This window comes from Gorilla gorilla, chromosome 4, assembly GCF_029281585.2.
Source record: "Gorilla gorilla gorilla isolate KB3781 chromosome 4, NHGRI_mGorGor1-v2.1_pri, whole genome shotgun sequence".
In the NCBI taxonomy this organism is placed as follows: domain Eukaryota; kingdom Metazoa; phylum Chordata; class Mammalia; order Primates; family Hominidae; genus Gorilla; species Gorilla gorilla.
Genome location: NC_073228.2, coordinates 127,202,986 through 127,230,793, shown reverse-complemented (window position 1 = coordinate 127,230,793; position 27,808 = coordinate 127,202,986). Strand labels below are relative to the sequence as shown.

At 34.2% G+C, this 27,808-nt stretch overlaps 1 protein-coding gene across 3 annotated transcripts in view; it reads left to right on the top strand.

Moving 5' to 3' along the window:
* The window catches only part of CEP120 (centrosomal protein 120), a 78,787-nt gene extending 56,395 nt beyond the window's left edge, over window positions 1-22,392 (top strand). For 2 of the 3 annotated variants that reach the window (XM_063706728.1, XM_019028476.4), the window contains 3 exons: window positions 2,701-2,799; window positions 17,192-17,337; window positions 20,530-22,392. In XM_063706728.1, the coding sequence (XP_063562798.1) occupies window positions 2,701-2,799; window positions 17,192-17,337; window positions 20,530-20,764 (480 nt within the window). In that variant the 3' untranslated portion in view covers window positions 20,765-22,392. Of the gene's footprint in view, window positions 1-2,700; window positions 2,800-5,387; window positions 6,268-17,191; window positions 17,338-20,529 lie in introns of those variants that run through there. The other variant, XM_055387426.2, reaches the window with a different exon arrangement.
* Window positions 22,393-27,808: the final 5,416 nt, after the last annotated feature.

Sequence of the window (27,808 nt, the reverse complement as noted above, 5' to 3'; positions counted from 1 at the left end):
ATTGAAAGAACATAAATATTTTTAATTAAGCTAAAATTTATGTATGTAAGAATATTTGGTGAGTATCTACTATATGCCACCCCTGACTTGGGGCAAATGGGAAAGATAAGAGAAAAATCAAAGACAGGAAGAGAAAAAGTACATTATCCCTTTGAGACTTCCTTTTGAGACTTCACTTAAAGAGTTCGTAAAGTAATTGGGAGATTACTCAGAGAGCAGTAAATGACCTTGAATAATCAAACACCAAGGAATGTGATAGAAACCATTTGGCGTTCGGAATCTAGTAGTTGTAAGACAGCTTCATGTAGAGGTAGAGTCTGAGCTGAGCCTTAAGATTTAGGTAAGCAGAGGAAAAAGAATTGGCAGCCTCAGGAAGTAACTTGGGCAAGGAGTAGGGAAGGCACAGGGGACACAAACCTGGTTGGAGTAGGTTTCCTGTTGAGGAAAGCAGGTTGAGCGGGTAGGACAGATACTGTATTTTGGAATGCTTTCAATCCTAGGTGGAGTAGTTTAGGTTTAATGCTGTAGATAAATAGTAGCTACTATAGATTTATTTAATAGTGGTTTTTATAAGATTAATAGATACAATAGATTTGAGGCTGGGAGGCTGGAGAGACAAAAGAACCTCATAGTCAAGATGAGTTGAGAAGAACCTGGGCTAAGGAAGTAGCGGTAGGAATATAAAGGAATAGAATTTGAAAATATTTCAAGAGAGAAATGTAGAGTTCCTTGTGACAGAATTGATCTGGGAATAGCAGATTAAGAGACAAAGACAATGCCGTACTTCTAGTAAAGAACTAGAATTGTAGGTGTATCAAGAGTAGAAATAGGGAGATTGGAAACCAGTGAATTTTAATCTATGCTTTGAGTTTTCCTAGCCTCTGAATGGACTGTAGGTCCTGAGCTGAGTTTTTCTTTCAGGAGTATATAACTTGGCTTATGGTCTATTACCTCAGTCATGACCAAGAAAACCTAAAGAAAAATATAAGTACAAAGGCTTCCAGAAGTTTAAATCTACTTACAGTAAGGGCTCTTAAGAACCCAAGTCTTTGAATGCCTTGAAATTATATCAAAATTTTAGTTGTGTATATTTTTTCTGGGAATTGGGTCCATATATTTCTTTAGAATCACAGAGACATCTATATCTTAAAAAAATAAGTTAGGAATTGTTGATTTGGGGATAGGAATGAATTAGAAGAATGAGGTTTGTGTCTCAGATTTACTAGCTACAGGATTGTATTAAGAATAAAGAAATTATATCTATAACTATACATGTGTTTTAGTGTGACTATGCAAATACAAATTATTTTAATAATTATGGCAGAACAGATATAACCTATCCACAATTTTTTCTGATGGTGCATTGAGTATAAGTAATCCCTCTAGGTTCATCTCTGGCCTAACCCTCATTCTTGGGCTCGTCTAGTATACTAGACCTTCTCTCCAAGACCCATGGACATGATTGCTTGTATAATTGAATACTATCCTCTTATCCCACAGTGATAAAAATATTTTTTTCTTTTCTTCTGAGCCATGGCCTCTTGTTAAATTACCAAGTAGTAGGTATACATCTTTGGGGCATAAGTAGAAGAGATCATCTTCAATAATCTCAGCAGTATTATTCAACTTAAGATGCTTGAGTCTAGTTGTGAAATGTCAACACATTTAAATCCAAGCACTAGGGATTTGTAAAGCAGAAAAGACCTTGACTCCATGTAGTCATATATTACTGCAGAAGATGTTCTGCACTTTTGTGAAGGGAATTTGACCATCTGTTTTTCCTTTCATTTTATTTTCATATATGTATGGGAAAAACTAGACTTGATATAAAAATTAGACCGGTTCAGAGTAACAGTGTATTACTGTAATTCAAGCAGATTATTACATTATCACTTAATAGTAAAACTGTCTGTTGGCTACGTGAATTTGTTTGGTACTTGGTTTGAAACACTGAGTACATTCCAAAACATAGCCAAGTTGGCTTCAGTTCATGTACAACAGATTGCCTGCTGCAAGTATAAATAATCATATTTTTTAATTGAATCACTTTAGTGTTTTTCTTTATATATTTGAGGAAAAATAGAAAATAGAATGTGTGTTATTAAGGAACATTATTTTTCTTACTCTTGGCTTTATGTTAACATTCTTAAAATACTTTTGACTTTGTACTCTTTCTTAGTAAACTGCTTTCTGATAAAACATTTCAATGTTTTCAGAGTTTCATGATTTTGCCAAAATATAGTTATAAAAGCATCTCTACTGGCTGTCTTCATAAGACAAAATTCCATATGAAGATAGGCCTCCAAAAACAAAATTTGGCTTCTAAGATTTAGAGTTACAGCTAAATTGGAATGTTAACAGTTAGAACTGCTTTTTGTAAAAAATAGAATGTATTTCTCACTCTATGATCTTTATATAATATATATGTTTAAATACATTTATAGTAACTGTCTGGAGGTTAAGACTAATTCAGTTCTTTTTAGGATAGACTGTTAGGCAATAAAAATAAGACTATATTTTAAACAAGAAAATGTTCATGTGCCATAATATTTATAGTAAATTATATAACAGTTTTAGATGATGTCGTATGTTACACTGTATAAACTCTTTTCTTAAGCCAGACTCTTTGTATATATTATCTTTCAGTGGTTGTACACAGTGGTATAGTGTTTCACTTGATATGATTTTAATCACTGTTAGGTTGAACTTGAAAGAAAGTTGGAATCTGCAACTAAGTCTAAACTGCATTACAAGCAGCAGTGGGGACGAGCTTTGAAAGAACTTGCCAGACTTAAACAGGTATGTAGTTTATAGCTTATTCTTTTTATATCTTTTTCCCTGGTTTCTTTGCAAATTCGTATGTTTGGCAATATCTGTTATGTTCTGATGTCTGCATTTGAATATTGCTATTTTTCGAGATTAGAGGCTTTTATAAAAATATGTTACAAAGGCAAGATCCTTCTTTTTTATAGTTAGAAACTGAAACAATTATGTCTTTTAAAAAAAAATGCCAGCTATCCCTTTCCTCAGAAGAAACTGGGAATAATTTATTTTACTTTCACTTATAAAACAACCACTCTTTTCTTTCTTAGGATTAAACTTTCCACTGGGAGTGCTTTTTAGGACGAAATTTAAGGGTAACTTGAACATTTTCTCAAGTTTAAGAATATATTTTAAATGTTATTCTTAAGACACAGTAATTGAGTCAAGAAAGGGAATTATTGGGAATTTTTGCATGATTTTTAAAGTGTTTAAAAACTTTGATAGAAGTTTTCTGAATTCTTATATTTTTTTCTTCCCTGCTACCAATCAACAAATGCTGTTAGCTTCAGAAGAAATTAATCTTAATTTTGGACACATTTGATCTTAATCATTTGAAGAAATTATGAATAAGATTTTTATTTTGAATCTAACCCTAACTGACCTAAATCTTTTAAAGATTAATAATGGTTAGTTTATTCTAAGTTCACTTTTCTTTAATGTGTCAGTTTTATTCTGAATGAAATTTCACACATAGGGTCTTTCAGGTTTGTATTTTTCTTAATATGTCTCCATAACTGTCAAATACTATTAAACATCGTTATGGTATTATACTAAATGCTTACCACTTTCATGGAGTACTACCAGTCTACATGAGAATTAAAAACTAGGGTAGGTAGTTTACCCTAACATAAATGATAGAGGAGTTGGGATTGTAAGCATTACAAATGAAGACAGGTAGATATATATGTAAATATAAAATAATGTACCATGTGACTATATTATATAAATGTTGACAGGACTAAGGATAGACATTATGGGTAGTACTAAGAGTCTCCTGTATTGAAAGCAGTGTCTTACATGTACAATAAGTATAAAATAATATTATACCAGGTGTAAATATATGCAAGACATAGGCCTTTCCATCACAGAGCTTGCAATTTAGTAATAAGAAACAACTATAAATATAAAATTTACTGCCTAATAGTAAGAGCCTTGACACAGGCCATATAGAGTACTCAGGAGGAGAAAGTACGTCTATTTAATAGGAGTTGGAAAGGTGTCATGGGAGAGGAGGTATTTGTGATAGACCTCTGGAGATAGATAGATACTTAAGATTTTAATAGAGGAATTGGTTGTGATTTAGGAAAGCAGTGGGGGAAATGTAAATAAAATGAACAGAATGATCATAGCAAAGAGGCATGAAGTGGGAAAGCATAGGCTGTTCTTATAAAACAGAGGAGGGCCCATTTTCTAAGTCATTTCTGGTAATAAGGGCTGGAACTTAAGTAGTAGCAGTAGGAATGCAACAAGAAGATTCTTGTCAAAGATGATGCCAAGGGCTCAAGCTTCAGTGTCTGGTCCAGTTTTGGAAATACAGTTACTAAAAAGCTGTTTGGAGGGTGGGAAGGAGATAGGATTTGCAAATTTGGATGTTTTAATTTTTACAGAATGAAATTCGGCTACCAGTTAGAAATATGGATCTGTTGTTGGAAGAATGATTGGGCTTAAAAATAGACATAAAGGAGTCCTTTGCAGAGGTAGTGTTTAAAGTTGTGCCAGCTAGAACTTGGAATTCTTATGTTTAGGAAAGAGAAAAGAAAGCTAATGAAGGAAATAACAACTAGAGAAAATGTGAAGATCATTATGATGATACTGTTAGAGCAATTAGCATGTATGGAAGGCTTACTTTGTGCTAGGTGTAACACTGAGCCCTTCAGAATTTATCATTTAATCCTCACAAAGATCCCTACATAGCAGGTAATATTCCCATTTTATTAGGTAGGTGCAAAAGTGAAAGCGGCAAAAACTGCAGTTACTTTTGCACCAACCTAATAGATGAAGAAACTGAGACTTAAAGAAGTTAAGTTGCATGTGATCACATAGGTACTAAGTGATAGACCTAGCATTGAAAGCTTTTGATGAATCCAGCCTCAGGCTCTTTCCCTTTTATGATGTGGTCTTAGTCCATTGAAGTCAAGAAATGAAATAACTTCTAGGAGAAGAAAATTAGCCACTCTGACGAGAGTACTGAGGTACGGGTCATTGTGAGTTGGTATATCCTAAGAAGGAAAATGCCATCATTGACAAGAGAGACCAGGTCTGGTAATGAGAATTAAAGTGATTTTGAGAGAGAAGCAGCTAATATATGGTCATGATGCCAAGATATTTAAGTGCATGTAGTATAATAGAGAGGAGTCCCTGTGGAATTGGGGCCAAGGAAATATGAAGAGAATGGCTGCTAAAGGTAACAAGATATAAGCTCCATCAGAAGCAGCATAAATAGTAGTTAAGAACATGGCCCTGGAGTCAAGAGAGCTAGGTTGAATTTTGGTTCTACCTCTCTGACTTTGGGAATTTCTCTGATTAGTTTCTTTATTTGAACAATGACAAATTTTCTTCCACAGGTTATTCTGAGAATTAAATGAGTGGTTTTAAAGTGTTTGATACATAGTATGTGCTCAGTAAATGGTAAGTAACTTGCTAAAAAGAGATGAGCCATAAAGCTGTTCTGTGGTGGTGGTGCGTTCAGTCAGTGGGGACCTAATTAGACAGTAGCTTTCGATATTGATGAACAGAACAAATACTAGAGGGCTTTGTGACTGACAGAATTCTTAAGTGTGCATAATTGGGGGATATTGTTATGCAGTGATAGACGTTCTGTAGAAAACTGTACAGAAGCAAAAAGTATGTAAGGGCTAAATGTACAGATGTGCAAGAGTGTCAGTAGGTAAACTTCCCAAGTTTGAGTATAAAGGAATGTGAGTACATTGAGATGAAGAAACATCTGCAGTTAGTTCATTCTTTCATTCATTCAGCAAGTGCTTATTGAGAGCCTGCTATGCACCTTGCACAATGGGATGCTATGGATATAGCAGTTGTTCACCTAGGAGGACTGATATTTAGAATATAGCAGGGTGGTAAGAAATGTAAATGAAGTCAGCAAGTATTAGAAAAACAAGGGGACCACTGGGGGCTATCACCACATTTGTCACTCAAAGCTAAGGGAGAAATATCTCAAAGAGAAAATGATTCAAATAACACTACTGGATAGGAAATCATTTCAGGTTTTTAAATGGAGAGTAGATGGGGAAGAAGTGGAAAATAGTGCTTCCATTGAAGAAGCTGAGCAGTGAACAGTCATTACACATTACCCAAATCAGCTGAAAAGGGGAACAATGTTAGCTATTGGTTAGGGCATTTTCTGTGGAGAACTGAATAATCATTAATTATTGAAACAATGTCATTATAATTGACATGTTTTTTATTGAGAAGTATCTATGCAAGAACTTTTTACTTTGTCATGTTCATATGTGTATATTATAGATTACATTCTTTAAGTTTTTCACCATTTGAGGTAGTTTCAAAAAATAATATAAGTAAACAATGTTCTGAATAGAATCCCCCAAATTCCTGACTTTTGGTTAGTTTTACACTGGGGTATTGAAGTAGTCTCCTTTAAAAGAAGATTCAGAGTGAAAGGCTCCACTGCAAGAATCCCTCCTTCCTAACACATGCATCCTCATACACTTTTGTTATCTGCTGGATCTTTTTTCCATTTAATCCATTTTCTATTTAACCTTCTTCTTGTGTATTTCCTACCCTCTTGCCCAAAAAGCATTGCAAAGTAATTTTAGCTATTTTATTCAAATAAGGAGAATATCACAAACATTCAGATACCTTTTGTAAAGAAAAGGAAAAAAAAAGCTTTAAATTACTGGTTCAATTCTGAAACTTATACTCCATGAAAGAAAAGTTATTTGAGTGCAGAGATGCTCATTGCTTTTTCATTGCAAACCAATTTTAATCCTTACGCCACAAACTTTCTGCTTTAGAGGCAACACTGTAAACACATTTTGAGGTCACTAGGAATCATTGATGTTCTGCAGACTACACTGAGATGCAACACTTTAAGAAGAAAAGTAATAGACCTTGGGATTATCATAGTGAATTGTGCTCTGCCCCTGACTGTTTTAGTAAGATTAAAATTAATAACTTCATCAAATAGGCACATTTCATGTGTGTGAAAATTACTCAATTTCTTTTCCTTAAACTTTTTATTAAAAACACATTTATTGTGCTTGAATGTAATTTTGGAATCGTCTATCTGGTTTTGTTCAGAAGATTGTTTGTGCAACTTCTTGTTTAAATTGGATTAGTACCATGTTAATTTTACATTGCCTCTGGTGAATAGCCACGGGGCTGTAATCTCTGCCAGTAATTTGTCACATCAAAACCCTCTGGAGGGCCATACAAAACATTTGTGTAGTACGGATTAGATGGTGAAAGCCATATCTTAGATTGTTAATAAATGTTAATGACAAAACCCAGCTGGTAAAGCTTGGAAATAAGACCTAATGCTTGGTGCCCATTGCCAGAAGAATGTTTAAACAGAGATTTCCATTACTCAAAGATGACCTAGGATCGTCTATTTGTGAATTAAAAATATAACCTTCTAATTATTTAGAAAAAAATCTTTTCTTTTGATTCACAACCATAAAAGCCTGTTTCCCAGTGGTAAGCTTTTTTGTTCTTTGGTAACTGGGAAGGCAACAGCTGTAAAATATAAATAAGCATAACATAAAGTGAGTCCTGATTTAGAAAACGAGGAAGTGATACCCTTAAGTTTGATATCATGGGACAAAGTTAAAAGTTCTACTTGTTAGACTTGTGAGAGGTAATTTAGTTTGCTTTTTTTCTTCTTCAAGATATACTATAGAAATATTTTAAAACCAAAACAAATACTTGAATTGCATTGGTCTACAAATACTCAAGTGAAGTTGTCTGCTTTCCTACTTGTGCTCTAAACAACATATTTGCATATTTACTTAAAAACGTTTCTTGACATCTTAGAATATCATTAAGCAGAATAAAACCTACTTTTTAAAAAACAAATGAAGCATTGTTATGAAGTATGAGTTTGTTGTAGACAATTTAACATTTTTATGTCAGATATATTCAGAATAGGTATGTTTGTTCCCAGGACAGGAAAGAGAACTAATGTTTTGGGAAGGATTGTGGGTCCCTTACCATATTTGTGCACAGTAGATCTGTTTAAAACTGAGCTGATATATTTAGTTAAAACAACACAGACTTCATTGGCTGACATCAGCACTATCTTGTCCAGCCTCCTGCTTATCCACTGTGAGTAATTAATTTGATTAATTTATAAGTAATTTAGCCAAGGATGGGATGTAAATCTTTGTTTAAGAAAACAGTTGGAGGTCCAAGTCTTGGTTAAAAACTGTGTCTTGAAACCATCCAGGCCCTCCTACTGACTTGTCAGCTCTGGGTTATTTTCAGAAAACTTTACTTGAGTTCCTTAGTTTAGTTGTAAGTTTTTTCCCACAGACTTACATGGTATGTGTGAGTGGGAGAGTAAGTAGTGGCCACTTTTTAGCCGCTGTTTAGTCTAGTGTATGTACGTTTACATCTCCTTTCTGGATTTATAGGCAGCCAAGGCAAAATAAAGATTATACTCACTTGATTGAGGAGCCTTTAACCCAGAGCACCTGGCACTGGAGAGGACTTCTTTCACTAACCTCTAACTTGTGTGTGTGTGTGATTATTATTAATGCCCTATACTTGATTAAAAATTCAAAGCATTTAAAGGATTTTCTTATGTTTTAGAAAATGTTAAATTTTATCAAAAACTTAATTTTATAGAGTAATCTAAAACTTAATTTTATAGAGTAATCTAAAGCTAATAACCAGCTTTTATTATTTCCTGCTTGCAGTCATATTTACTCATTGTAAAAATTTTTTAAAAAGCCAATTTGCAGCCCCATATAACATAGACACTACAGATCACCAGCAATCTTATCCTCTCCTCAGCCAAAGAAGACAGTTTGGTGTATTTTTGTCCAGATATGTTTTTCTTTTTAAATAACTTTAAAATGAAATATACATTTCAAAGAAGGTTCTTCTACTCTTTCCACCTGCCTCCTGGTTTAAGAAACAGAGCATTATGATGAATGCTTTGGAAGCCCTCTGTGTCCCTTTCTCAACTGTGTCTTCTCTTTCCAGAGGTAACCACTATCCTGAATTTGATATTTATTATTGCTTTGCTTTTCATCATAATTTTGTAACATAAGATATATTAAAAGTCTTCTTGCAAACAACATTGCTTAGTTTTGTATGTTTTGAACCTTTATATACATAGAGTCATTCTCTATAAATATTGCACAATTTTATCCAGGATAAGAGAACACTGAATGTGTTAGTACCTGTAAGAGTTTCAATAGTATTTGTAGCTAAAAAGAGGATTTCTGGTACTAGGGGACATTCATTTCTTCAGCTTCACTAAATATTACATAATTATCTTTAAAGTGGTTATACTAATTTATAATTCCCAGTAGTAGCATATAATTGTTCTTGTCCTTCACATTTTTGCCAACAATTGGCTATTGTGAGATGTCTTAAATTTTTCAGTTTGGTTGGCCCCAAGTAGTGTCACATTGGGACTTACTTACATTTTCATTCCTCTAGTTACTAATAACTTTGAGCATCTTTTCCTATGTTTGTTTTTCAAACAAGGTCTGTCACCCAAGTTGGAGGGCAGTGGTGTATTCACAGTTCACTGCAGCCTCGACCTCCTAGGCTCAGGTCATCCACCTCAGCCTCCCAAGTATCTGGGACTACAGGTGCATGTCACCATGCCTGGCTAATTTTTGTAAAGACAGGGTTTTGCCATGCCACTTACATTTCTTCATCTGTGGAGTGCCTGTTTATGTCTTGTGCTCATTACAAATTAATCAACAAGTGTAATTCAGATTTTGGAATATCAGACAAGAAGTTTGAAATACTACCATTATTATACTCTAGAAAATAGGTGATATGATGAAGAAATGTATTAGAGAAGTGGTATATTTTGAGACTATCTTATGTGTAATTGGAGAAAGAATGGGGAGAAAGCAATATTTAAAGAGATACTGGCTAAGAATTTTCCAAAAGTAAAAAAGATATCAGTTCATAGATTCAAAAATATCTATGAACTGCAAGCAGGATAAATACAAAGTAAGCCTACCTAGATGCATCACAGCAAAATTGGCAAAAAGCAAAGAAAAACCTTAAAAGCTGTTGCGGGCAGGGGTGGACAGATACATTGCCTTCAAAGGAGCAATGATAAGACTGACAGACGACTTTTTAACAAAAATAAATTTGTAAGACAGTAAAATAGCATCCCTAAAGTACTAAAGAAAACAATTGCTGAACTAAAATTTTGTTACCCAGTAAAAGCATTATTTACAAATGAAAGACTTCAGACTGACAAAAATTGGCAGAATTTGTCATGGCAAATCTGAAGCAAAAGAAATACCTGGGTTCTTCAGGCAGAAGAAGAATGATCCCAAATGAAAGCTTTGAAATGCAGAAAAGTAAAGAACAATGGAAATTAAATATCAGGCTAACTGTAAATGGATGTTGGTTGTAGGAAAACAACAATAACAGTATTTGTTGACTTTAAAATATATAGAATTAAAATTTATGACAAAAATAGTGCAAAAATACAAAGAGAGGGAGTGAAATGTTTAAAGTATGTTGCATTATCTGAAGTTGTAAGGGTCCTAATTAGATTCTGTTAAGTGAGGGATACATATTTCTAAAAAAAGAGTTAAAAATGATTTAGTAACAAGATTGAGGGTGAAAACTGAATGACAAATTATGTGATTAAAAGGAGAGAGAAGAAGGAACATAAAATAGATGGAATGAATAGAAAATCATAAGATGGAAAGATATAAATCTATATCACCAAATGCTTTAAATATAAGTGGACCAAATGCTCCCATTAAAGACAGGTATTTAAAAGCTGAATTTTAAAAAGCTAACAATATGCTTTGTAAGAGGTACACCTTAAATATAAGAACATAGGATGGGCAGTATGGCCATTTTCACGATATTGATTCTTCCTACCCATGAGCGTGGAATGTTCAATGCCATCGCCATCAAGCTACCAATGACTTTCTTCACAGAATTGGAAAAAACTACTTTAAAGTTCATATGGAACCAAAAAAGAGCCCGCATTGCCAAGTCAATCCTAAGCCAAAAGAACAAAGCTGGAGGCATCATGCTACCTGACTTCAAACTATACTACAAGGCTACAGTAACCAAAACAGCATGGTACTACTGGTACCAAAACAGAGATATAAACCAATGGAACAGAACAGAGCCCTCAGAAATAATGCTGCATATCTACAACTATCTGATCTTTGACAAACCTGACAAAAGCAAGAAATGGGGAAAGGATTCCCTATTTAATAAATGGTGCTGGGAAAACTGGCTAGCCATATGTAGAAAGCTGAAACTGGATCCCTTCCTTACACCTTATACAAAAATTAATTCAAGATGGATTAAAGACTTACATGTTAGACCTAAAACCATAAAAACCCTAGAAGAAAACCTAGGCAATACCATTCCGGACAGAGGCATGGGCAAGGACTTCATGTCTAAAACACCAAAAGCAATGGCAACAAAAGCCAAAATTGACAAATGGGATCTAATTAAAGAGCTTCTGCACAGCAAAATAAACTACCATCAGAGTGAACAGGCAACCTACAGAATGGGAGAAAATTTTTGCAACCTACTCACCTGACAAAGGGCTAATATCCAGAATCTACAATGAACTCAAACAAATTTACAAGAAAAAAACAACCCCATCAAAAAGTGGGCAAAGGATATGAACAGACACTTCCCAAAAGAAGACATTTATGCAGTCAAAAAACACATGAAAAAATGCTCATCATCACTGGCCATCAGAGAAATGCAAATCAAAGCCACAATGAGATACTATCTCACACCAGTTAGAATGGCAGTCATTAAAAAGTCAGGAAACAACAAGTGCTGGAGAGGATGTGGAGAAATAGGAACACTTTTACACTGTTGGTGGGACTGTAAACTAGTTCATCCATTGTGGAAGTCAGTGTGGTGATTCCTCAGGGATCTGGAACTAGAAATACCATTTGAGCCAGCCATCCCCTTACCGGGTATATTACCCAAAGGATTATAAATCATGCTGCTATAAAGACATATGCACACATATGTTTATTGTGGCACTATTCACAATAGCAAAGACTTGGAACCAACCCAAATGTCCAACAATGATAGACTGGATTAAGAAAATATGGCACATATACACCATGGAATACTATGCAGCCATAAAAAATGATGAGTTCATGTCCTTTGTAGGGACATGGATGAAACTGGAAACCATCATTCTCAGCAAACTATTGCAAGGACAAAAAACCAAACACCGCATGTTCTCACTCATAGGTGGGAATTGAACAATGAGAACACATGGACACAGGAAGGGGAACATCACATCCTGGGGACTGTTGTGGGGTGGGGGGAGTGGGGAGGGATAGCATTAGGAGATATACCTAATGCTAAATGACGAGTTAATGGATGCAGCACACCAACATGGCACATGTATACATATATAACAAACTTGCATGTTGTGCACATGTACCCTAGAACTTAAAGTATAATAAAAATATATTTAAAAAAAAAACATAGGATGGTTGAATTCTAACAGAAGGAAAATACATACTACAATAATACTAAGTAAGAGAAAGCTGGTCTAGCGATACTTAATATTAGGCAAACCAGACTTATAGGGCAAGAGGCATTTTACTGTAGGTAAAGGGAGTTTTCTTAGTTATAAAAGGGAGTTAATCCACCTGGAAGATGACAACAGTTCTACATTTGTACCTGGTAACACAGCAACAAATTAGATAAAAAAAATTAATAGAGCTAAAAAGAGAAATAGGTAAATCTATAATGATAGAAGATTTTACCGTAACTCTCCTGAGAACTGATGGTGCAAACAGACCGAAAATAAGTAACAATGTAGAAGATTTGGGCAACACAACTAACCATTGGTATATTCTAGAACACTTCATCAAAAAAGTCCAGAATATACACTATTTTCTAGTGCACATGGAACATTTAGCGAAGTTGCTTATATGTTGGATTAAACTACAATTCTCAACACATTCCAGAAGATTGTAATTTAGAATATGTTCTCTGACCACAGTGATATTTAGCTAGAAATAAAAAGATAATAAGAAATGTCCCCAAATGAGTGAATATTAAGTAGTATACTTCTCGTAACCCATGGTAAACTGGAGACCACACTAAAATTAGAAAATATTTTGAACTGAAAAATAGTGCACATAAAACACATCAAAGTGTGGGATTTAGTGAAAGCTGTGCTTAGAGGGAAATGTATAACCACAGTTGTGTTTAGAAAATAAGACAATAAATCTGCTCTCTAAATATTCCTTTCAAAAACTCAGTTGAACAAGAAGAAAGTAAAATGGGAGCAAGGAAATAAGATGAATAGAAATTAATGAAATGGGGGAAAATGTACAAGAAAAATCAATGAAGCCAAAAGTCATGTCTTTGAAAGGACCCCAACCCCGCCTTAGCAAGTATTCAAGGACAAGAATAGACAGTAACTACCCATATCAGGAATTGAAAAAAGAGACAAGACTACAGATCTCAAAGACATTTACAGAGATAAGAGGATAGTATGAACAATTTCATGTGAATTTGAAAAAAGAACTTCCAAAACTGATACACCAAGAAACAGAAAATAGAAATAGTCTTATAGCTATTAGAGAAATTGAATCTATTAAAAAACCTGCCCACAAAGAAGGCTCCAGACCCATATGTCTTCACATTTGAATTTTAGTAAACATTTTAGGAAGAAATAACACTAATCTTACACTAAGATTTTAGAAAATGGGAAGTGAAAAATGCTTCTTACTTTTTTTTTAATGAGACTAGCATAACCTTGCTCCTAAAAGCTTACAAGGACAAAATTAATTGGCCAGTCTTTTAAAACATTAAAGATACAAGTTTAAGATATTAAACTTGTAAGCATCACAACGAAGTTTATTTACTAAACAAATGCAAGGTTGGTTATTTACCACATTCAAAGATTAAAGGAGAAAAAAATCATGTCAATAGCTGCAGAAAAAGTCATATTCGTTAACAAACTAAGACTAGACAGGAAATTTGTTAATCTAATAAAGAGTTTTTACATAAAGCCTACAAAAAACATTCTTAAAATAATGGAACTTTCTTCTGAGATCAGAAATGAGAGAAACCTTCCCTCTATTACCGTTTCTTTTCAACATTGTATTAGAGGTGTTCTAGCCAGTGTAATAGGGCAAGAAAAAGAAATACTGTATCATTTGGAAAGGAAAAAATAAAACTACCCTTATTTGCAGATAACACAGATGTATTTAGAAAGCTAAAAAGTATCTACATTGACCTATTAGGAATAAGTGAGTTTAGCAAGTTTGCTGGAAACAAAGTCAGTGTGTAAAAATCAATGTTATTTGTCTACTAGAGGCAATTAGGAAGTGAACATTGTAAAGCTCTACCATTTACAGTAGCATCTAAAATATAATCAAAGAAATATGTTAGTCTTAGCATATAGAGAACTATAAACTATTATCAAAAGTTAAGACCTACATAATTAGGTAAACCATTCCATTGATTGAAAAATCAGTATTTTAAAGACACTGGTTTTGGCCAAATTGATCTGTGGATTCAATATAATCATCATAAAATCTCAGCAGGTTTTTTTTAGCCTTAGAAATGGAAATTTACATGAAAATGTAAGAGCCAAGAATAGCTAAAATCATTTTGAAGAATAGGCAAATGTAGAAGAACTATCATATATTAAGACATTGTTACAAGTGTTACAGTAATTAAAACAGTGTAGTGTTAATGTAAGGATAAATAGATCAGTTTAGAGCATCCAGAAACAAAAACATACATATATGGACAGAGGTGATATGTGACAGGTGATAACTGCCAAGCAACAAGAGAAGAGGTGTTTTTCAATAAATGTTGCTAGGTCAGTTTGAGCTCTACATGGGGAAAAAGTGAAACTTCAAAAGGGTAACATAAAAGAATATCTTCAAGATTGAGACAGGCAAAAAAAATGTCTTAAATAGGAAAGAGCACGGTTAACCAAAAAGGAATAAACAGAAAAATCTGAACTATGTTAAAATTAAGGACTTCTCTTTATTAAAAAACATTAATGGAGTAAAAAGACAGGCCGAAGACTACTGGGAAATAGTTGTAATTTATATAATTGACGAAGGGCTTATCCAGTATTTATAAACATCAATAACAGAAGATGGACAACCAAGTAAAGTACCAAAAGCTTAAATAGGAACTTTATGAACAAAGATACCTAAATGTCATTAAAACTATTGAAATGTGTTCAACCTCACTGGTCTTTGAGTAGTGCAAGATAAAATCACAATGAGATACTACTATGTAACCTGTCAAATGGCTAAAATGAAAAAAAATGACATTATGAAGTGTTGGCAAGAATATAAAGCATTGGAATGCTCAAGTGGAAGTATGAATTGATAAGACTACTTTGCAAACTGTTTGGAAATACAGGTTGAACATCCCTAATCGGAAATGCTTCAAAATCTGAACTTTTTGAGCCCTGACAGGACACCACAAGTGGAAAAATCTACACCTGACCCTATGTGACAGTTCACACAGAATTATTTAAAACATTGTGTAAAACGTTATGTAAAATTACTTTCAGGCTGTGTATACAAGGTGTATGTGAAACATAAATGAATTTCATGTTTAGATGGTCCCATCCCCAAGATATCTCATTATGTATATGCAAATATTTCAAAATCAAAACACTTATGGCCCCAAGCATTTCAGATAAAGGATACTAAAACCTCTATTTACTAATGGTGTTGTAATTCTTATATCCTCTGACCACGCAATTTGAAGCCTATGTATATATCCAGTAGGAATGCATACAAATGTGTTCCAAAAGACATGTATAAAATCTTCACATCACCATTATTTATAATTCAAAACTGGAAACTGCCCAATGTCCTTCAGCAGTGGAATGAATAAATTGTATATTCATTCAATGGAATGCTGTATAATAATGTAAATGATTAACTACAGAGAACAATGAGTCTCAAAAACAATGTTAAATGAAAGAACCCTGACACAAATACATACTGTATAGATTCTGTGTTAAGTTCAAAACTTATTTTTGTTTTTAAAATTAGGGTAGTAGTTATTGTTGGGAAAAGGTGAATGGTTAGTGACTGGGAGGAGACACAGACTTCAGGGATTCTGGCAGTCTGATCTGGATGGTGGGTATGTGAGTGGTCTACTTTGTGAAAGTATATCAAAATGTACCTTGTCATTTGGCAGTTTTCTGTTTGTTACAATTCAATAAATACTTTAAAAAAATAGTTAACAAAAACCTATTGACTCAGCTCTCCCACTTTGGGATTCTGTCCTAAACAAAAGAAAATGACGTAAGGATTCCTGAGCTAACTGTGTGATAGATGACAAGGTGTCCTATTACAGCATTGTTTGTAGTAGCAAAAGTGTCTGTTATTGAGAAAGTGGTTGAATAAGTCATGGAACATCCATTATGTGGAATGTTACTCATTTATTTTAAAAGACTTTATCTATTGACCTGAAGAATTGTTAAACTTTTTTAAAAATGCAAACTAGAATGTATTGTTTGTTTTCATTTTTGTTTAAGAATATATGTGCATAGGTTTTTGTATGAGTCTGGAGAACAGAGTGGAAAGGCATATTTACTGAAGTAGGAGTGGAATTAGTGATTTGTATAGGGACAGTTATTGAATTTTTCTAGGTACATCTTTGTATAATGTTTTTCTCAGATGCTGCTCTTACCACTAGCCTTTTGGCTGTTCATTGTATTGACAGTTCATTGTATTGATAGCACCCTCTTTCTTGCCTTCAACTTCCGTTGTCCTGTGATAGTCAGCTAATATCAATCACTGATTGAAGGATTATGACTTATAGTAAAAGAGAATAGAGTGTTTAGAGAAAACCTAGCTGGGTATTTCTGGTTAATATATAACTCATAAAATTAGCAGTGCAAGAGTGGGCACACACCTTGGGCCCAGATACTCCTACTTGGGCCCAGAGGCCGAAGCAGGAGGATTGCTTGAACCTAGCAGTCTGTGGCTGTAGTGTGCTTCGTTGCTCCTGTGACTAGCCAGTGCACTCCATCCTGGGCAACACAGTGAGACTCTGTTAAAAAAAAAAAGAATTGGCAGTGTGTGGCTATATCATGGGTGTTGTCAAATAGGATTATAATCACAAGTCAAAGTCATATAAAATATTTGTTCCTAATATTAAGGATATGACTTGTTTCTTTGTTTCTTTCAAGAGGGAGCAAGAAAGTCAAATGGCTCGTCTTAAAAAACAGCAGGAAGAATTGGAACAGATGAGACTACGTTACCTTGCCGCTGAGGAAAAAGATACAGTAAAAACCGAGCGACAAGAATTGTTGGATATAAGAAATGAATTGAACAGGTATAATAACTAAAAGTGTTTCTTTCAAAAACCAAAGTTTGGTTCAGGGAAGGTACAACTTGAGGTCTCCCAAGGATAAAGTAGATCATATATAAAAATATATAAAATGTAGCAGACATATACAATAGAAAATCTATGCCAGCTGGGTACTGTGGCGCATGCCTGTAATCCTAGCACTTTGAGAGGATGGTGGGAGGATCGTTTGAGCCCAGGAGTTCCAGGCTGCAGTGAGCTGTGGTCATGCCACACTGCACTCCAGCCTGAGTGACAGAGTGAGACCTTGTGTCAAATCTAAAAAGAAAGAAAAAAAAAGTCTATGCCAAAGACTATTAAACTTTTTTTTTTTCTGTGAATACAGCTATGGCAAGTCCATTCAGCTCTTGTGTTTCCATTTATAGCATTACTACTTTAAAATTTATTTTTGTGTGATGATATCAGGATTATTGCTACTATTAAACTGAGTCTTCACTTATATAAAGTATAAGAAATTTCAAATTTAGTTATGTTATTAATATCTGTAACAATAGCTCTTAATGAGCTCTTACTTTGTGCCAGGAGCTGTTTTAAATGTCTTATATTGCCCGGCCCTTTTTTTTTTAAATCTTCAAATCTACTTTGTGAGGAAGATATTTTCACCATTTTCAAGATGAAGAGATTGAAGGTTAAAGACAGAGCTTAAACATTATTCAAGATCATGTAGCTAGTAAATCATGGAGCCAGAGTTCAAATCCGATTCCAGAGATTGCATTTTAACTACTGTGCTACACTGGGCTTCTCTGTAGTGCTGCGTTCATCTGAATCACAACTTCAAGTGTTTCATGTTAGAAAAGTAATCACTAGGAAGCAGCATAAAAATGAATTCTAGTCTTTTTGGAGGGTGGTTTTGGGGGAAGACTTTTTAGCTTAGTTTATCAAGGGTCTAGTATATTTTTCTTTGAGCAAAGTGCAGTTTTAGTTAACTTGGACTGGTTAAAAAAAAATACCACAGACTGGGTAGATTAAACAGAAGTTTATTTTCTCACAGTACTAGAGGCTAGAAGTCAAAGATCACAGTGCCAGTGTGGTTGGTTTTAGAGAGCCACCTTCTCACTGTGTCCTCTCTCTGGTGTCTCTTCTTAGGAGAGCACTAATCCCATGATGAGAGTTCACCCTCATGACCTCATCTAAACCTGATTGTCTCCCAAAGGTCCATTTCCAAATACCATCACATTAGAGGTTAAGGGTTCAACATCTGAATTTGACAGGGACACAGTTCAGAGCCTACACATTACATTTAAAACAGTCTCTTATTATATCTCCATGCATGAAGTGGAGAAAAATGTGGTCACTATATTAAGTGGGTTCCTAGCTGAATTAAATAACTATATTTAAAAGATAATTGAAGAAATACCAGTTGTAAAAGGTCAGCTTAAATACCGTCCTTAACAGGATTCAATCTGTGGTACTTTTATTCTCATTTATTCAGGAAATATTTATTTGGTATCTACCATGTTGTAGACTTGGAAGATATTACAAATTAATGAATTATAATATCCTTGCCTTCCAAAATATAGCACTTTCTTGGTTCTAGTTTAGCAAATATATATTTAGCTCCTGCTGTTTGCTAAGCACTGTTTTGGTGGGTTAAAGATATCCATGTTGCCTATCAAATTTGTAGATTATACACAATTGAATCTTACTAATGTCTTAGTAAATTAGGATTCTGAGAGAACTGAAACCAACAAGATTAAATATATTAGAGACAAAAGCAGAGTCCTCTGTATAAGCTATAAGAAAAATCACTTAAGTGATAGATAAGATATAAAACAGTTCATGTGAAGAAGCCTAGGAGAACTTATGTGGCCACTAATAATGGTGTGATTTGGCTACCGAAGAGTCAGTGCAGTTAGGGACATTCATAGAAGTAGTGTTCGGTATTCAGTACTGGTAAATCACCTCTGGGGTGTTCTTACCACTGTGCAACACACTTTAAGGGAAATCAGCTACCTAGAGAGCTTCCAATGGCATGTGACCAGGACAGTAAGGGGCAATATATCATGCCATCCAAGAAGTGGTTAAGAGAGTGAGGGAGTTTGAGACCAGCCTGGAAAACATAATGAAATGTCGTCTCTAAAAACAATATATATATACAAAATTTAGCCGGGTGTGGTGGCATGGCCTATAGTCCCAGCTACTCGAGAGGCTGAGGTGGGCAGATCCATTGAGCCCAGGAGGTCGAGGCTGCAGTGAGTTGTGATCACACCACTGCACTCCAGCCTGGGCGACAGAGTGAGACCTTGTCTCAAACAAACAAAATATACTAAGTATTATTATTACTGCTCCAGTTTCAAGACAGTTTGATCAACAGTATTCTATTGGAAATACCCAAATTGCAGGTCAGCATCTACTCTCCTTTTCTTATCCCCAAATGAGATTATAACAAACATAACTTGAAGATATCCATACAAAACCTTAACATGCATATGCCCTTTGAACTACGCGTATGTATAGAATTTCACTTTCTACAAACAGAGATACAACTCCATAATAGTAGGGAATTTTTTTCTTGGTTCACTGCAGTATCCCCAAAACGTGTTTGGCACAAATAAATGTTTGTTGAATGAATTTTTAAAAATATGTTCACAACAACAACAAAGGTTTAGGAGCAACCTAAAGATCAATAATAAAGGATGACTAAATGATGATACCCCAAATGATGGAATATTATAAAACAATTTAGAGGAACATTTAATGATATAAAAAAATCTCTATATAAATGAGAAAAGTAGTATACAGAATTGCATATGTAGTATCAAGTTTTTCAAAAAATACATATTTTAAGTACATATATGCATTTTTTAAACTTGAAAATACAGAAAAATATTACTCAAATTGGGATCACATTACAGATGATTTTTATTTTCTTCTTTACACAGCTCCAAAATATCTGGTTTTCATGTATTTTGTCACAGCTCCAAAATATCTAGTTTTCATGTATTTTGTAATTAGAAAAACAAGTATTGTTTTTAAAGTTGCCTTTTATAAATGTGCAGACTCTGACTAGCCAAGTGGAACACTGGTTTTTTTTGGTTTGTTTTCTTCCTGAAAATATTACTAAAACCTTGTCTTACCATTGAATCATTTTGTTTTTAAATAGTGACATTAAGAAAACCAACACAGTTGCTACAATGGCATTTGTTCTTGACTTCTCAGGTTAAGGCAACAAGAGCAAAAACAATACCAGGATTCCACAGAGATTGCAAGTGGAAAAAAGGATGGCCCCCATGGCAGTGTATTGGAAGAAGGTTTGGATGATTATTTGACTCGCCTGATAGAAGAAAGGGATACTTTGATGAGAACGGGTGTGTATAATCACGAGGATCGAATAATAAGTGAACTCGACCGACAGATCAGAGAGATTTTGGCAAAAAGCAATGCCAGTAATTAATAACATTTGGAAAAGCTTTATAGAGACTCTAAGTCTAAATTTTAATTTCTTTGTAAAACCCTCAAAAGTGAGGAAAATGGATGTTTTAAAATGGTATTTTCAATTTTTTATAAGCAAAATTTTGTATGTTATTGTATAGTATTTATTTGATCTTATTTACTTTATGCTACCTCTCCCACACTGGTTTTATTTGTAATTTGCATTTATATACTCATTTTAAATGACTTTTCAGTGTTTTTCATAGCTTATAATCTGATGGCTAACTTTCAAAACAGCTTTTAACTAAGTTTGTTGTAGGAGAAATGACTGCGGTAATTTCCAGTTCTATAATGTTTCATGTTGAGCCAAAAGAGTATATCTTGCACTTTAAAAATGCTGCGTCCTATTCCATTTGAATGTAAATTCTTAAAAGTTGAGACCAATTGTAACCAGTTTAACTCATTTTAGATGACCTTTTTTTCTTATAATATTTGCAAGTGACAAGTTTGAAAACAAAGCAAGATCAGTGCAGAGAAGCCACATGACATGTTGGGTGACAGATTGGTCATTTATTTAAATAAAGTTAATACAGATTAAATTTGTTTCAAGAGCTATTGAATTTTCAAATTTTCAGTGTATTTATAACTTTTAAGAACATGAAGTATTAGCTTAATATAGTTTTCTCTGTTGGTTTCTTCCTCAAGTTTGCATTGTTTTCTTTTGTTAAAATTAGAGATTTCTTTTTATTTTCCAGTTATAGTAATACTAGCTGTCAGCTTAAACCCTCTGTAATAGAACATGGAAACAGACACATAAAGACATTAGCTGAAAAAATAGAGTGAAAATCAACTATTTTTTACTCCCGCTAATTTCAATCAATCTTTTTCAAAAGCGCACGAGATTCACTCATTGGATTTATGCAGTGCCATGTCTGTATAAACTCTTAAGAGTTCCTTTATATCATATTCTTCAGAGCCAACATTTGTCCTCAAAGCAACGCTTCCCACCTCCTTTTACAGAGTACTGAAAAAGTTTTAGCAAAGTCACAGATTAGGTTGAATTTCAAAATATATGTACTTTAAAAAGTTCTGATTTCCAAATATAATAAAGTTAAAATTAAGTATATACTTTAGGAAGTTACCAATAACTTCCATCAAAGCAGAGTAGGATATATGGTAACATTAATTTTCGGTCATTTCAAATGAGGTATATTTCTTATTAGGGAAATTAAAGTTCCTATATTTATTATATATTTTTTCCTTATTAACAGAGTATTAATCTAGTAAAAAATAACCCAGCAGTAAATAATAAAGAAATTACTGAATGAGAGGATAATGAATCTGAATCATAGCAGGAATTTGCAATATTAATTATGGTTAGCTATTTTTCTCTCATTGATTTTTGTGCCACTTGAATGGAACAGAAGCAAGCCTTTTGTTTTGGAAGGTCTGCGGTAAAATGCTGTGACTGTTTACTTTCAATTGCATTGTGTGTTGCCTGTGACTGCTTTCAAACACTAGAGGGGGCCTCTGATTTAAAGAAACAAAAAGGACTTTTCTAAAATGGATGTGTAGTTTATTTTGCCTTTTGTAAAGCTCTTTTGGCTATTGTAACTTAACAAATAAAATCATAATTGTGTGCATCTCTGAGTTCTTGAGCAGCCTGTTACTTTTGTTTTTAAACAGAACGGGCAAAGTGTTTGGGTTTTCCTATTTCAAATGACTGTCTTTTTTTCTCAAGTGTTTACATACTATTTTTTGTCTTAACAACTAGGGGAGTCTGAAATCTTAACACTGTTTTGTAGTCCTTTTAGCAATACCCATTCCATTTGTAAGTGGCATCGAATGTTTTTACACTGATTTTGCCTAGGAGTTAATGAGTATGACCACAGTAGATAAATCAGTGAGTGGGTGCAGGCATGGGTGGGTGAATAAGTTTCCTAATAACAGGAAAATATCAAATATTTTAGGGTAAAATCAGATTTACCTTTAAAATTTCTGTGGTTTTTCATGGAGAAAGTCTAGTTTCCATGTTTAATGTGGGCATGTACTGCATAGGAGGGGTGTGTAATCTACCAGGTATATCTAATACCATGTCTGTATAAACATAGGAGTTCCCTTGCAGATAAATCCTAGTAATTTCTATCTGGACCTGAATTCCTGTTGCTTCAAGAGGATGTGGGGGTTTGAGTGTGATTTAAGGACGTATTAGGGCCTCTGCTGATGGGGAGACAGTCTTGTCTGACCAGATGATTTTCTCCTCTACTTCCTGTCCAGATGCTGCCCAGCCTGAATCTGAATTCAGATTGCCCCAGTATATACTGCTTGTTTGCAGCCACTTCAGAATGGACCGACCTGTTTTTTACAGTCCATAGGAAGGGCCCTCTGGTAGCTATATATGGACTTAAAAGATGTGTTCTCACTAATACCATTGTGTCTAGCTTTATTGAATACCTAAATTTTTTATTAAAATTGATATAATTCACACAACGTAAAATCACCATTTTAAAGTATAAAATTCAGTGTTTGATACAGTCACAAGGCTGTACAACCACCACCACTATTTAAGACATTTTTATCACCCCAAAAAGAAACTCCTGTACCCATTAGCAGTCACTCCTCATTCTCTTCTATCCCAGCCCCTAACAACAACTAATCTTTTGGTCCCTTTGGATTTGCCTATTCTGGGCATTTCATATAAATCGAATCCCAAATTGGATATTTAAAATAGAAAATATTAGAAAACCTAAAGCATATCTTTTTCTATCACTAGTTTCTATATGTTTTGTCAGATATTGAATTAAATGATACAGAGATCCAGAAGGCCAACATAAGGGCATAATATTCATCATAATATTCATCATCCATTGGGAATAGAGTTCAACTCTTCTTGTATCTATCACCTGTAAAGCACTGACCAAAAATAATAGTGAAAAGTAGATAATGTTCTAGCAATTCTGATGCTGAAAATGGGTTATTGACACAAGGCTTGTGTCATATCATTGGTATCTCATCAAAATTGCACACTCTTCCACACTTTACAGAGTTTGGAGATAAAGTGAAGCAGTGTTAACCAGAATGTGAGGGCTGTGAGGGCAGCGACCAGGTCTATCTTAGTTTCTTCCAGAATTAAAAGAGTACCGGCCATAAGTAGGCACTCAGATAATATTCGCTAAATTCATAAAGAAATGAAAAGATTGTGTATGGTCTACCTGTCAAAATAGATGTAAAAAATTTGACGGCTGAAATGCAGGGGAAAATAGGCCTCCATGGCCTCACTGACAGGTTTATGAACTTGTCTGACTGCCCATGCCCTATAGAAGTGGAGGAGTTCTGTTTGTTGGATTGTTTTTTGCTTAAAAAAAATAATAATAAAAGTTTGCTTTAAATTCATAGATGCAGAAAGTAGACTAGCGGTTTCCAGGGGCTGGAAGGAACTAGGGGAAAAGAGGAAGGGGGAATTACTGTTCAATAGGTCCAGAGTTTCTGTTTGGGATGTGAAAAAGCTCTGGATATGGATAATGGAAATAGTTGCACAGCATTGTGAATAATTCCACTGAATAGTACACTTAAAAATAATTAAGATGGTGCATTTTATGTTCTGTATATTTTACCACAATTTAAAAGTTTGCTTCAAACTGTGCCTCAAATCTGCCTACCCAGTGTTCTCATGCTGAAAGTTTTCTGCACAAGAGTCACTTGTCAAGTCATTTCTGAAGATAACATCTTGTCATTTCTTGATTGTGGAAATGGATCGAAGATGCTTCATTAAATGCTTATAGCACCTTTACCAAAATCTGAAATGAGTGAAAACTAATGGCTACATTTATATCCTGAGTTCTAAAGATAAATTGGAGACTCCTTGAAACTTAGAATTGTAATGCCTTCATGTTTTATAAAATTATGTCTTGTTATTCTTAATGACAATTTAGAAAAAAAAATGGTTTTTAAAATTTAACAGATAGTCCAGACCATGGATGTAAATTGGAGAGAGAATTAAAAAAAAAAAAAAAACCCAACACATATTACTAGTACCCTAAAGTAGGCTTAGTATCTTTTTTTGGAGGTAGGTTCTCTTACTGTTGGTTCGTGGTCTTATTAACGAATAAAGTGGTTTGTGTAAGAGTGTTAAAGTCTGGCTGAGTAATTTTAAATTATGACTTGAAAATTTAAATCCATCTTTGACGTTTGTGTTTTGGCAATTGTATTAACAGCATATCCCTTGAAGCCTAGACGTTTCGTCGTACACTTTTTCTGCCACTTGCTCTAGTGTACAATCATGCTTCTTCCTAGCTAATGTGCCCTCTGCTTCTAGGTCTCGGAGACACGCAATCCATCCATATTGGCATAAATGGGGAAACAGAGACAGAATTACTGAAGCACCTAAATGTTCTACTGAAACCAAAAGAAATAGATTGCTCACTGATTTTGTTACATAACCTCTGTTTGGCATCAAATTAGAATCTGCTATTGTTAGGAATGTAACCGTAGAAAGGCTGCTATATACTTAATTCCCATTTTATTTGCTTCTCTGGGGGTTGTCTTAGTGTTTTCATTTGAAATGTTTTTACAGATGTAGGCTCTTCAGATATGAAGTTGCTGAAGTGGAGACTCAGAAGTTTAGCTTTCAAATTGAAGGGGGGTGGAAATCTGTTTAGGAAGATTAATTTTTAGATAAATAATTTACTGACTGATACATTAATGTACAATAATCCCTAGAGGCTTTTAAAGATGTTATTATATTCTTAAGGTTTCTAAGAATGTTAAACCTGTCATTTGTAATAGGAGAGAACTAAAATAGAGTCCATTTATAATTTCTTCTTGGAAACATTTCACTCACACATTCGTAGACAAATTTCTTTTCTTTTCCAAATAACTTATTTAATAGTTGGACGGCATAGCTCTTTTCTTGATTAACATGTTAACTAGTCAAAAACATGAAGATGCACTGGATGAATGCAGAATTTTCCCCAATAGTTTAGATTAAAATTTGGCTAAAGCAAATAAAACTTTACTATAAAATCTTGCTTTGACATAATTGTAAATTTTAGTGAATGTCAACCCAATAGTGAGAGTCTGTGTCTAGTAGCTTGCAGTATATTGCACAATTCTTCAGCAAGTTCTCATATGAGTGAATAGATTGAGCAGGATTAAAGATATTATTCAAGCACTAGTTTCATTTCTGTGACTAATTTGCAAAGAAGGATTTAGTTACTAAAATTTCTGTTTTCTTGAAATTTGGAATCTCAAGACTATTATCGCATTAGTTGAATTCAGTTCATATTGTGAGCAAAATGTGATGCCCTGCAGATGGTAAGTCAAATCAAGAATCTGAGGAGTTAATATTAGCATACATCTTTAGTTATTCTGTTTAGATCAGAGAAGACAGTATAGCAGTGTGCTTGGTGTATTCATTTAATTGTTGCCTTGAGGAAGGAGATTTCAATTCCTGATTTAGCTTCATTGTTGGCAGATGAGATTAATGGTCTTCTCTTGGTTTCTGGCAGAATTTTATTTAGGTCACTGAAATTTGTAAAATTCGCACAAAGAAAAGTATCAAATAGGAAATAGATGTGTAAATAGTTTTCAGAAGTAATTTAACCCACAGACTTTTTTTCTTTTTGCCAATAAAAAATGTATTTGCAAGTTCACATTTAGCCTACCATCTTTTCCTCTATTATCAATCCTCATTTTTTATCTCTTCCATCTCCCTATCAATGTATAAGTATTTGCCAGGAACAATGACACCCCAAATTTGTCTTAAAAAGATTATTTAGAAAACTCAGAGTGAGAGAGAGAGGCTGAGAGAGGGGCAGACAGACATAAAGAAAGAAAAAGAGACGGGGAAGAGAGGCAGAGCTTAGTGCCCAATTTTCATTTGGTCTATGTTTTCTTTTTCCTTCTAAGGTCTATAAAATTGTTATATGGTTCCACTGCTTCTACTATTATTTTTTGCCTCATATTGTCACTTGAACCTCAGTGTCATTATCACATCTATCTGAGCATGTCTATGATCCCAGCAGTGCAAATATGAAGAGACGCAAATGTCAACCTAGTATGTTTTGGTATGACTCCAGAATTTAAAATTTCCTCTATATGTGCAGTAGGCATTTTAACGCTACCCTCAGTGCATATACACACTTAGTATAATTCCCAATGGTGTGCCCTTCTACTAGATAAAAGAATAATCTGCCTATTTTACTGTGATCAAATACATTGAGGAATTCATTCAACCAAAATGTATATATTTAGCGACTATACGGAAGCTATTTATTTAGCCTAAAATTTTACATAGTTATGTATAAAGTATTACTATTGTTCTTCCCATTATGATATCTTGGAAAGAGATTTACACATTTCTTTGTTATTAAGAAATTATGAAAGTGTCAGAGGGCCTCCAATGCCTTCATGTAATCAATAGCAAAGAAAGAATAAGACATAAAATAGATTTGTTCTTCTTTATCTACACTCACTGTTCTACCTTTCTAATGATAGCTTCAGTTGCTATGATGCACAGTATACAAAAGTTTCTAATCACAGCATTATTACTAAAAGCTCTATACATGTTAATTATTTTATGTCAAGAGACATTTTCTCAGATTCAGTAAGAGGAGATACTAAATTTTAAACTACAAGTATTACCCAAATCTATTTGAACCAGAGAAGCAATTTGTTATAAATTACATTAGATTAGCTGCTAGTCATAAGGGAACTTCAGAGGTAAGCCTATTGAGGAGACTAGAACACCCCAATCTATTTCTAGGCCTGTGCTCCAAGAAAGTTGGCTAGCAAAGGATGAGGGAGTGAGTATATGCAAACTCAGTTGGACTCTAAGGTACCCTTAAAATCCACAGGGTCCAATGCACTCTATGGAACATAACATTTTTGACATTTGGGGTACAAGTGATACTGTGGTCTGAATGCTTGTGTCCCTCAAAGTTCATTTGTTGAAACCTAATTACCAATGTGATGATATTAGGAGGTGGGGCCTTTGGGAGGTGATTAGATCATAAAGGTGGGGTCCCCATGAATGGGATTTGTGACCTTATAAAAGAGGACCCAGAAA